Source organism: Camelus dromedarius, chromosome 2, assembly GCF_036321535.1.
Source record: "Camelus dromedarius isolate mCamDro1 chromosome 2, mCamDro1.pat, whole genome shotgun sequence".
In the NCBI taxonomy this organism is placed as follows: domain Eukaryota; kingdom Metazoa; phylum Chordata; class Mammalia; order Artiodactyla; family Camelidae; genus Camelus; species Camelus dromedarius.
This window is the reverse complement of record NC_087437.1, coordinates 56876860-56889499: the sequence shown is the minus strand read 5'-3', so window position 1 is coordinate 56889499 and position 12640 is coordinate 56876860. Positions and strand designations below refer to the sequence as shown.

The following is a 12640-nucleotide window of genomic DNA, read 5'->3' as shown; positions in this document are numbered from 1 at the left end:
AGAGTGAGAATTTAATGTTCCCGTTATGATTCATTTTCATTTGAGGTCTTCCCAGCTCAAATCTATTTGGTAGGTTAAAAATGAAGTGATGGTTGCAAATAACATAACTATCAAGAAGACCACATCTGGCTGTAAATTAGCCAAATGAAAAGTATTGTTCCCCTTTCATTGTTATGAAAATCTAACCCACAGGGTTCTACAGTCCCAGCTTTTGCTTTATGCTGTGCATGTGTCTCAGTGCACAGGCATGTCTGCTTTTAGTGAAATGGGCAGGTATGAGATGTATTGATTGGGTTCTTCTGTCATTAACTGAGTAGCAAATCTGTCACTTCTCCAAGTAGTGAATCATGTTGACAGGGTGCATTACATTTTATAAGTTGCATTTTTTTCCCCTTCGTCCAGATCATTTGTAGTTGAAGCACACTTACCACCTTTTAAAAGTGATTTCTGCAGCATTCCAGAGCCATTGAAATATTCGTCTCGACCTGGATAGTCAGTTTCTCCGCTAGTGCGGAAGAAGATTTTTAACATGAACAAGATCCTCTCAACCATTATTTGTTTTGGACTCCTGACTTTGTTATCTGTAACGATCTTTTTAGAATCCGTGCATGGACTGCCATATTTTATCCAAGGTATGTATATACGACTCTAAAATCCTACATGTGGGGTAAATAACCTTTATCTTCCTGTCTGCATTGCTTTGACTTTTCTACCATTGTGGCAGTAATGTTTTAAACATCAATGTAATTAATCAGCAAAGAACCCTACAGTAGTTACTGTTTTAAATTAAACATGATCGGTGATGTTGTTCTCAAGTAAACTAATTTTAACCAAAATTATACTAAATTTGTTTCAACAACACTTTTTTTTTTTCTAATCATGGGGCACAGCTTTCTTATTTCTAGTCCATGACCAAAGATGGGAATGTATAAACAGTAATACAGTGCTGTGCATATTTCAAAAGTATATCTTAGGGAAAGAAAAATGAGATTTTCAGTAAGTTAGTTTTTAAAGGAGAGGGGCTCAGAGAAGAACACAGCAAGATAGAAACTTGTGCTTGCAGAGATTTGGGGGGAATAATGCATGGGGAAATTTATATAGTAATTTTAGGAGGATGATGCTAATGCCAACATTATGCATTGACTGTATTTATCAAATTCCTAACATATTATGTTAAGTGAAATAATTTAGCTTATGACATCTACAAATATGATAAAGGTAGAGAAAATAATTTTTTGCTCTTACAATATTGTAACTTGTATTGATCTTTAACATGTTCAATACATTCTGTCATGGAAACAGCTGTTAATCTGGGAATCAGTAGAGCTAGATTTATTAGGCAAACAACCTCACCTCATTGAAACTTTTATATATTTCTTTACATTTTAAAAACAGTAACTTAAAAATAACACTCTTTAATATCCCTTCCAGTTTGAAATTCTGAGGTTATGTACCATTTAACTGACCTCTTTGTCAGGAAGAGGGAGATAGCCTTTTATTTTTGTCTTAGGGGAACCAAGACAGAATGTAATAGATTTTGTTTACATGATACTGGGTTGAGAAAAGGGATCAAGTTTCTCCTTTCGGATCTAATTCAACTTTACTAGACCATGTTGCCTCAAATGTGGTTTTAAAAGTCAGTGAAAACTAGAGCAGTTCTTTTGGCAGTGGAAATAAAATTCCATAAACCCTTACTATTTATTTATGGGGATTTTCCCTATGAAAAACAAATTGTCTCAGAGACCTAAATACAAGCCTGGGAATGAGATTCTGGATTTTACCCATGGCACTCACATTTTGTCCTTGGCCAGCCAAAATCATTGTATTTGGTAGGCCTTCATTGTTTTTCCTGTAAAATAATGGGATTTTCAGTGTTCTTAACACTGTAAATGTGTGAGGAAACCTCTGGGCATTCATTGAGGACTTTGCAAAAATAGGATATTAGTGATGACTGTAACTTCTGATGTGATGTGTGTTGACTGAAATAAATGCATAACCTAAAAGCTGAAAGTTATGTTTTATTCGGTGGACAATTCTGAGGACTCTGCCCAAGATGACAGCCTCTCAGATGGCTCTGAGGGACTGCTACGAAGAGATAGGGGAGGAGCTAGGATATATAGGAGCTTTACAACAAAGACCAGGTAGTTGGAACATTAAAAGATTGCTTGTTGACTAAAGAAAACCAGACATCTCAAGTTAAACAATTTAGTGTTTTTCTATGTATGGGAGGAAGCAAACATGTGGGCTCATTGAATTCATTCCTTTGGCAAGCACCTAGCTCTCTAGGGCCAGTATCCCATCCTTTCTTATTCCGAGTCCCCTCAGGGTGCACCATTGTGAGTGGCTGCAGAGGCTGGTCTGCAGGCTTGTCTTCACTGGGGGGTGGCAGCAGCTGCTGATGACTTGATGGCTTTAGCATTCTTTGCTTACTGATAAGGCTTGCAGTATTTTTCGTTCACATGTGTATATGAAAAACAGAAAAATCCAGCTCAAACATTTTGCTAGATTACAGCTGAGTAACACTTCTGACCCCAGAACATCACCCAGTGAAATGCATGTGTAATGTTTTCTCTCTGGGCCCCTCTTTGATCTCAGTTCATTAGCTGTAAATGGAGAAGAGGAGTTACTGGTAAGATTATTTTCTAATCTAAATTGTCCGTGATTAGACTCAGCCTCTCTCCATGCACATTTTTCAAAGCAACTAAGTGTTTGATTTATTTCAGTCTTTTAACACATTGTTTACAAATAAAGCATTTGTCTATTGACAGACTGATAAGATGAGGTCGCCATTCTTCTTTCTGTGTGAGACACTATCCAAGACTAGAGGCACAATCTGCCAGATTTCATTCGGTTTGGGTCGCAGAAAATCATGCCTCAGTGGATGCACCATGAAACTGGGCAAACTGCCTACTGCGAAAGGTGGAGAAGTAAATAGCGTGACCAGAAAGACCATAGAAATTTAATTTTTTGGATATACTATCATTTTGGGGGAGTGGTTTCCAGATTTTTTTTTCTGGCAAAATTTTCTCTATCTCCAATAAAAAAACTTCACATTTGAATGACAAGCAAGGAGACGACTTACGTCTTTTAATGGTCACCATCCCAAGTATTAATGAATTAGTTTTTTTCAGTCTGCAAAAGCAGTCACTCCCTTATGTCTGAGTAACTTTGCCATCCCTATGATAAAGGTTTGATCTTTTTTAGGCCATCCCACAAAGTTCATTTTGTTTGTAACACACGAGTTATTATTTTAATTGCTTTATTTGTTAATAGATATCTTGTTGCATCTTCGTGTTTTATAGCTTGAATAAAGTCTTTTTTCCTGATTCTACTCTGGAATGAAAATATCTAAGAAAATTTGGGTGATTTTTCTGTTTTTAGAGTGCTAAGAGAGTTGCGCACCTGAACAATGAATGGTCTGGTAGGTAAATGAACAAAGATGGAAAGATATCAATATGGAAAAAGAAGGCACCAACCTGCCTCTTCCACAAGATTTTCTTGAATGTTTCAAAGGCAATTCCCAGAACACAAAATGGCTCATATTTAAATGGGTCTATCAAATAAATCTTAACATCAAGTGTTATTTTTCTTTTAAAAGCTGATTTTAATTGATATTTCTTATGTTAAACACAGTAGAAGAAAAAAAAATACACAGATTGAAAAAAAAAAACCAAAAAAAACCCCCCAAAAGTAAAATTTACCTGCAATTCTACTGCCCAGAAATGATTATAGGTAAAATTTAAGCTATAACCTTCCAGGCATATTCTCTGTCTCTGCCTCCCTCTCTCTCTCACAATTTCTTTTGGAGTGTTCAGAGACACATTCAGTGATTTTTTAAAACAGCCCATCTTCTTGGATTACACGTCTCTCCACACCCCTTTTAATGATGAGTATACATATTGACAGTTACCTACAGAACCTATTTAATTAAAAACACTTTCAGTGACACAGATTGAAAATTGAGGTTTCATTACATGAGGGTGATTATTTACAGGAAATAAATTGTTTCCAGATAAAGAAGATACAAATCATGAAGATCTCTTGCTGGCTCTACTAACTAACAATTTTGATTTCCAAAGAGCTTCCAACATTGGTGAGTTAAGAATAAAGTCAAACTTTATTTATTCTATCTTCTGACCTGTTCTTTCTACACTTTACCTTAGCCAAAAGGCCGAGAAGCAATGCCCTGTCCTTTGTTAAATTATATTAAATAAAATAATGACTACTAATTTTAATGCTGCATTGAAGGCATCACTGTTTTTCTTATTTTATATTCACGCTAAAATCAATGGCGTTATTAAAAAATACTAAAAGGCTATTTTGTTCAATTAGAGGGCCCTAAAGAGATAGCTAACCATCTAGTTATAAAATTGTTATCTTTACTTATATTTTCCTCTCATCTATCCAACTCCCCACTGGGACAGTTTATGTTTTCTTTTACTAAATGCTTCAAGAGTATTACTAAAAGCTTCAAATCTGTTCACAGGTTTCCACTAAAAACTTCTCAAATTTACTGTGGTTTTGTGGCAGTTAAGTTAGCACTTTTTGCAATCAAGTCCTCTAAATTTGGGAAACGGTTGGAGTAGAAACCATTGGGAAATGTAGGCTACACTGACTGAGCTTTTTTTTTACTTCTTTGAAGAACAGGAAAAACTGATTTACAGTTATGCATCAGACTGGTCTCTAAGAAGTGACAAATATTGTCAGAAAGTTAGCAACTCTAACTTAACAGAAAATATGACAATGTGGTACCCTCTCAGAAGACATCTGTTCTTCTAAAAAAATTGTCTATTCACAGGACAGTGTACCAGTTAAAACAATGCCTTACTAAATACTGTAAAATACAGGATTTTAAAGTTAGAAATAAGATATTTTCATTGAAAAAATAAATAAAAGTATAAAAAGAAAAATTTATACTCAAATTGTAAAACCTAGAGGGAGTTATTATTAATATTTTGGGGAATTTCCTTCTTGACTGAATTATTTAGGTAAAATTTATGTCCTGCTTTTTTTCACTTAATATTGTTTCATGAGAATTTCCACATGTCAGTAAAATAGTTTATTTCTGAATAGTAGTCTTTGTCAGAACTATGGTCTCTTTTAGAAAACTTTGTGCTTATGGACAGAAATGAATTATTTTGTCATTATATTACTGATTACATTTCAATATTAGAGGCATTGAACAAATGTTTGGGGCTTTATGTTAGAGACAGGTGGGTGATCTCAAATTATATTAAAAAGACCTTTATCTTTCTGAATGTGTGACTTGAAGTGAATTAAATATTACTTGCAATATACCTTTTTTATATGACAAATGTATCTTGCAGATGCAGAACTGGCTAACAAATTGGAAGAACTTAACCAGGTGAGAATGTGAAATACTTAAAATTTCAATTTTAATAATAACTATGTGGCAATTTCTTTTAATGCAATAGTTTAAAAAATTACTAGTACTGTATTGTACAGCTTTATTCCTGCTAGAGAAAAAGTGAAATAATTCACTAGGAAAAAAGTAATCAAATTCCATTAAAAAAAGAAAAGAAAAAGAAAAAGAAAAAAAACTATAGCTGACGTGATCATAGGATAAAATGTCTAGAAATTTGGATTCCAGGCTCAGCTCTCCAAGTGCTTAACTATGAGACCATGGTTAGAATTAAAATTAGAATGAAAATTCTCTAGACCTAAACCTCTTTTGTCTGTAAAATGGAAGACTGTAGCTAGATTGGTGATTTTCAAAAGTTATTATTATTTTTTAAAAGTGGAAGTACTTTTTTCCAAACAAAATTCTATGGGGTCCCAGTAAATAAAACCCAAAAGTGGAGCTGTTCTACTTGAAGCAGCTAGTTTGGGGAGGCCAGGAGTGTCGCCTTCTTGACCTGCAGTTGGCTTCTGTGCAGGGAGTCCCCTCGCAACCTTATCCCCCAACACCCTGCTATGAAGAAAATTGGAAAATCATTGGATTAGATTTCTTAACTCTTTCAAACACAATTGCATGCACATCCATTATTACACAAACTTTGTGGCTGTTTGTCAAAGGGAATTATGCCCCGTCACTCCCAGCAGCTAGGACACAGACACCTGCCGTAGCTCAGGATGGATTCTATTTTGGTAGAGTTCAACTTTCAGGGTTTTGGCACTCAGAGAGCTGGTTAAAAATTAACATGGCTTAAACTCTGAGTAGAAACCCTAAGGCTTCAAAATACTTCTCCTTTCCTGCTAGTAAGGACAAATATTTCAGGAAATCCAAACATTCACGTAACTCCTTGGAGCTCCTTGGAAAATACTGCTCACCATAGCTTGGCTACACAGGCTGTGTTTAGGCTTCCCATTCAGGAACACCCAGACCTGACCAGACTTGACATACACCTGTTTGTTTCTGATCTCCTGTTGAGTCATTGACCTTTTCCAGCCAGTCCCTAAATGCAAATTTCCCTTTATTTTTAAAATTTAATTCTTTTTGTTTATTTTTTTATTACTCTTTGTTTTCTGTTCATTTTCTCTCTTTCCTCTTTTCTTCTCTTTTCCTTTATTTGATCCATCTTTCTTCTCCTTCGATAGAAAACAACATTGCTACCATTAAAGACTAATTTTAATATTTGATTTTTAACAGCTGGAAAAGCTAAAACAGCAGCTCATGGAAGTAAAAGATAACGAGCTATCCTATGCTATAGATGATCTGTCTTCTTCCCATCCTAATAAACGAGGTAAACTTTCACTTCAAAGATTTAAAATTGACTTCTAAAATATTACTTTTGCAATTATTTCTGAAAAGGAAGAGATTAAGTTGACATTTCTTAATCCTATGGTGATGATCAAGATCAAGGCTCATATTTTTTAAGAAGATTCCAATGAAAATGTTCTCACTTGAATGTATCTGAGTTCCGTGAATTTGACAACACTGGGTAGCAAGGTCATACCTTCCAGAGTTAAGTAAGGTAGGCCCTTATTATTTTAAAACTATGTCTTACTCTTGCTATTTTGTTTAAACGCTGGGGCTGAGAGGATCACAAATAGAAATAACCAAGGTTTAAGTCAATTCAGAATTTCAGAGCATCTTCATTGAAGTAAGGAGTACCCTCATTACAATAACACTTAATCCAAATTTTGATTTATAATATTTAATTTTAGAAAGATTCGTCTTTTGGATTCCTCTAACTTTTTATAACATTTCCTGGAAAATTCTTGTTTCTTGCCGAATTAGTTCTTACAGTTGAAAAAAAAAGGTATGTATGTTTCTCCATTCCTGTGGTGATATGAGATTCCCTAAGGTACTTCTAATTCACTCTTACTTGCTTGTCCCCTTCCTCCCAGATTTGTCTTTCACTTCTGTAAAAACCAATCTTTATAATGGAAGAGAATGAACTGGCATTATTTAGACACTTAGCATATACCTGACTTTTTATATTTTAGTATCTTGAAATGTCACGGTCACACACGTAGACGCTATGGCTGGACTGCCTGGGTTTAAATCCTAACACTGACCCGTCCTACCTGTGGGAACTCGGACAATTATCTGACTTCCTGTGCCTCATTTTCTTTGCCCCCCAGTGCAAATAATAATAATTATCTTTGTGAGATTGCTGGGGGGTATTTTATGTTAAAGGCATTCAGAATCATGTCTGGCATATAGCAAGTATTATGTAAACCTAACTTTTTTTTTTGTAATTGTTTTGGTTATTATTCCAATAATTATTATTTTACTCTCATCAGAAACACCATAAGATAGCTATTACTATGCCTCTTTTATAGATGAGAAAATTACTTCTCAGAGGGGTTAAATTGTATGCTGAAAATAACCCAGCTGCTAAGGGACTTCAGTAGTGAGCCCAAAGGAGAGATTGGTAGACAATGAATTGGAAGGTGGAAGGGAGAGAACCTGCAGCCTTTTTAAGGACTTTCACTCTTACTAGCTATCTTATGGGAAATCATCAGAAAGCTTTGAGCAAATAAGAAATATAAAATGAATTTTAACAGAACCACGCTTTGTGGCAAATATACTTTAAGAGAGGGGCAACGATGAAAGCAGAGAGACTGTTAATGAGGCTAATTTAATGGTCCAGATAATAAATGGTGGTAGCTTGAATTAGAGCGGCAGTAGTGAATTGTTAAAAAAGGGATCTGATTCTGGATATATTTTGAACAAAAGACAACAAAATTTGTTGTAGGGTTATACGTGGGCTGTTAAAAAAAATAAAAGGGAAAAAGAGAAAGGTGTCAAAAATAACCCCAAGTTTTTTTCCACAGCAGCCAGGCAAAAAAGGGCAGTATCTGTTTATTGAGCCACAGAAAGATGGAGAAGAAAGGTCATGGTGGAAGAGTTTGGTGGTGGGAAAGAGCTGAAGCAGAGACTTGTTCAACCTTTCCATAGTTAGTATTGTGTAGGCTGTGATGTGTTACCAATTTTAATTCAAATCTCAGAGGCCTAGTATAATAAAACCCAAACATAAAGTGCAGTGCATCTAGTACAACCCTCTTCTATTTTGTGGCTCTATTATCTAGATTGTTGCTATAGCTTGACTGCCTCCAAGGTGACCAAGACCCAGGAGAGGGGTAGAGATGCCTCCTAGCTTGCAATTGCCTCAGTTCAGGACTCCATATGGTGACACGCATCACTTATACTGAAGTCTGTTGCCTGCAATTAATATCTTGGGCTGCCACCAATATATTAGCCAGACAGGCTAATAAACGTTGGAAAGTACTTAAGTACTTGAGGAGTACTGCTTCAACCACAGCCAATCCTTTGATCGTTTCTTAACCGCATAGGCTGTACTCAACCGATGATTCCCATTAGAGACAACCCCAGACTCCCTTCATTGCTGCACCCAGAACAAAGAACAGGCTCTCCATGAGACACTTACTAATCTTTACCAAGCACAATGTGGCTCCTCTTCATTCACAGACTTGTTAACTAGAAGGACAAATTCAATAATTGGCCAAGGAATAAGGGCAGGCTAACCACAATCATTAATTTGTTTCTCCAAAATCTCATTCATAAAGGACAATAACAAGAGCCATGAATGCTGACCTCCAGCCATTCTGAAATCCCACTGGGGAAATACCATAAATGTCTCCTACCCAGGAGATGGAGAAAGGTTTCTTGATTAGAACCTACTAGTGTGTAAGAGGAGTCCTCTGCCCATTGTACTGTTTCCCCTGGCTCCACCCTGTCTGAGGTTTTTGCTTTTTTGGCCTTTTCGATTTCATCCCTGGATACATCTTATGTGATTCTTGAGGAATATTCCCTTCTGGAGGATTGTGCAGTTTTCTCAGATCTCCTCTTCACTCCCTCAAAGTTGGAGGCCCAACATTTATTTTGTCTTAAATTGTCAGACGTCTTTTATTCCAGGGTTTATGGTTTCTTTGGCAATGATGCTCTTGTAAAAATTTAGTAAGCTTCTCAAGTATTTGCTAAACATGCTTTTTTAAAAAAAAAAAAAAAACAAACCAAGTTTAACTATTTTGCATTCTCACTCCCATCTTAGTTGCCTTGAAGATGTCTGGAATGCATCTTGAAAACTACGCACAATCTGATTTTGCCCTGAGTTCCTTATTCTTGGTATTTACCTGGCCTCTGTCACTGAGAGTCATTTTAAATCCCATTTTATAGTTTTGGGATCTAGAAACAGCTCTCTCAATATTTCAAGATTTTGTATTTCTGAAGTATATTCCCTTTTTATTTGTTTGCAAAGACACTACTTTCTTCCTAAGTTCATTGATTTATTGCAATGCATTGCTGAAAGTATTTAAGAGCAACCTAAAAATATGTCCAATATTCTATTCTCTCACTTCTCCTTCTAGAAGTTCAAGAGGAACACAGTCTGAATCTGAACTGTTGCAGATGTCAGTTTACCACCTACTTTGCTGCTTCATAAAATGGCTCTTGTTTTTCCAGCCTGTGATACCAATTTCCTTGTCTGCCATTAACCAGTTGCTGAGACTGGGTCATAACTTAGGTTCTTCTTAGAGTAACACCCTGCTTCAAGTTACCAATGTGAATTTTGGGATTAATTAGGTAAACTACATTAACAAAACAACCTTCCAATCTCAGTGATGTAGGTTGCTTTGTGATTTATTTTGTGTTTACATGAAGCCTATGTACTTGATTATTTTCCTTCACTGTGTGTCTGCACCCTGTGTCCTTGTAGCAGGATAGGAGAGGCATGGAGGTAAATATACACAACTGCCAAAATTAGGCACATAATCTCAATGTGACTTTTGGGGAAGCACCTGGGAAACGTTGAGGAACACAAGGAACCACTGGAGAGTCCTACCTCAACCACAGATATTTTGAACTTGTTATGTCAGGTACAGCAAAACCTTCCCAGTTGTGATTTGAGTAAACCATTGAATATATAGATTTGGAGTTTAGGGAAGTAGTCCAGACTGGAGGCCTAAATTTGACAGTTATCTCCATATCAGTGTTCCTTGGTATCGTGATGACAGTATCTAGGGAATCACTCTAGATATAAAACAGAAGACATCCAAGGCCAAGTTCCAGGTCACTCCAAGGGTAGAGATTGGGCAGATGAGACAGAATCAGCAAAGGAGTTTGAGTGGACCAGCTACCAAGGAAAAAGATGACAAAGAAAAAAGTGCTTCAGAAATCATATTAAAAATCGGTTTCCAGGAAGACAGTTCAGCTGTTCCTGAAGCTGTGATAGGTCCAATAAGATCAGAACAGAGACTTTTCATCTGAACAGCAATAGAAAGGGTTTTGATGGCCTTGATACAAATTATTTGATAGACTTTTGGTTAAAGGGAACATGATAAAACAACAGGAATGACTAACAACAGACAACTCTTTTGAGGAATTTTGTGTTAAAGGGTAGTAACAATTGGGATATTAGCTAGAGTAGCTTGAGGGAGTCAAGGAAGATTTGTGTTTGTTTTTAAGCAAGGATATATTAAAACATATATGTATGTAGTAGGAACAAAGTATTTATGGTGATAAACATGAATTAGATGCCTAGATTAGGCCATGAAAACTAGCCACATCATATCTGAGGTGGGGTTTTTATTGATATAACTAGAAGCAATCTACCATGAATAACAATGTATGAAGGTGCAAAGGACCCAGAGACTCAGCATAAGGCAATAGTGTCTTACACGTGCTGTGAAATATTATAACTTGCTTAATCATTTAATGTATAGTTGATAGGCACCTGATAAATTCTTCCATCCTTTAAAAATTTAGCTGTCTGATACCTAGCATCATGCTAAAAACAGGGATTACAAGAGTGAATCAGATAGACATCCTGGGACAACAGAATGCTGGTTAGGGTTTTCCCTCACATAAATGAAAAACGGTAGATAAGCCTTGAGGAGTTGGCCCTATTGGTGATACCGTTCATGACAGTTCCACTCAGCCGGTCCAGAAAATTTTCTGAACTATATTTTCGTGCATACTTAATCGAGCTGCTTTTGTGGTGTAAACCTTGGATTTGTGTAAATTTATATTTTCCTTCAGATTGAGATACTCAAAGATATCCAAATGGATAGAAAGGGACTTTCCAAAATATACTAAAAAAAAAGAAGACTGGATTAGAGGGCCAAGCTCTTAATGTTTGAAAATAAACTTCTGCTTTCATAGGATTTGAATGTGGTTTTGTTTAAAGAAACCTCTGTCTCTTTTAGAAATGAAAAGTAGACTCTGAGTGCTGTCCTAACACTGTGTGTATATGTGGTGATAAGCACTAGGGTCACAGTTTGCAGACTGAGTAGAGTTAGAAGCTTGGGCAGGAAGCCATATATCTATCTATCTATCTATAAAGTCTATCATTTATCATTTATCATTTATATCAAAGAAGGTCTTAACTGTACTATGAGTTTTTCACTTCATTTTTATTGTGCATCTCATTGATCAGCAGTGAATTGAAGACCCATATCCCCAAGGTCTTAATTTTATAAACCATTTAGATTGGAGAAAATTAGAGAATTTTGTAATTAATTGGATGAAGCTACTGAAATTCAGACAATTGATTGGGAACAAGCTACAGAAGATTTAAAATGACTCATTCATGCATTTGAAGATTAAAATCTATTAGAATTGGTTTGATTTTTCTGAAGCATCACTTTATGATCAGAATTTGAAGACTCAATGTGACAATCAGATTACATTACTATCACTTGGTGGTTTGCAAGTGAACTTTAAATTCCTTCCTTCTTTTTTTCTCCAATACATAAAAACGTATTTATCACTGATTTTGCTTATGTGACACCCTCTTTGGGACTTTGGTTACCCCAACTATAAAGTAGAGCGGCGCACCTAATAAGGTGCTGTATTCTCTGAGCTGTAATGCAGAATAGTGCTGTCCAACAGAACTTTCTCTAATGATGTGACCATTCTCTAAACTGCACTGTCCGTTATGGTAGTCATTGGCTACTAGTCAGTACTGAGCCCTCGAAAGCTGGCTAGTATGATGGAAAGGCTGGATTTTCAATTTTTATTTAATTTTAATGAATTTAAAAATCCACATGAAGTGGATAACTCTCATATTGAACGTGTTTTAGAAAACTCTCTCTCTTGTACTTAGGCATACATAAACTATTTTATTCAAATGTAATGTTTTATCAAATATATTTCTAATAAAGAATTTGTTTTATTTCTTTTTTAGCTTGCTTTTGGAAATACTGTGTCTAA

General features: G+C 35.8%; 1 protein-coding gene across 1 annotated transcript; it reads left to right on the top strand.

Moving 5' to 3' along the window:
- The first annotated feature begins 529 nt into the window (after window positions 1-529).
- On the top strand, window positions 530-12640 carry UTS2B (urotensin 2B). The gene is made up of 5 exons (XM_010994369.3): window positions 530-632; window positions 3995-4093; window positions 5328-5365; window positions 6611-6704; window positions 12615-12640. Exons 1-5 carry the CDS (start codon window positions 530-532, stop codon window positions 12638-12640), a joined length of 360 nt encoding a protein of 119 aa, XP_010992671.1.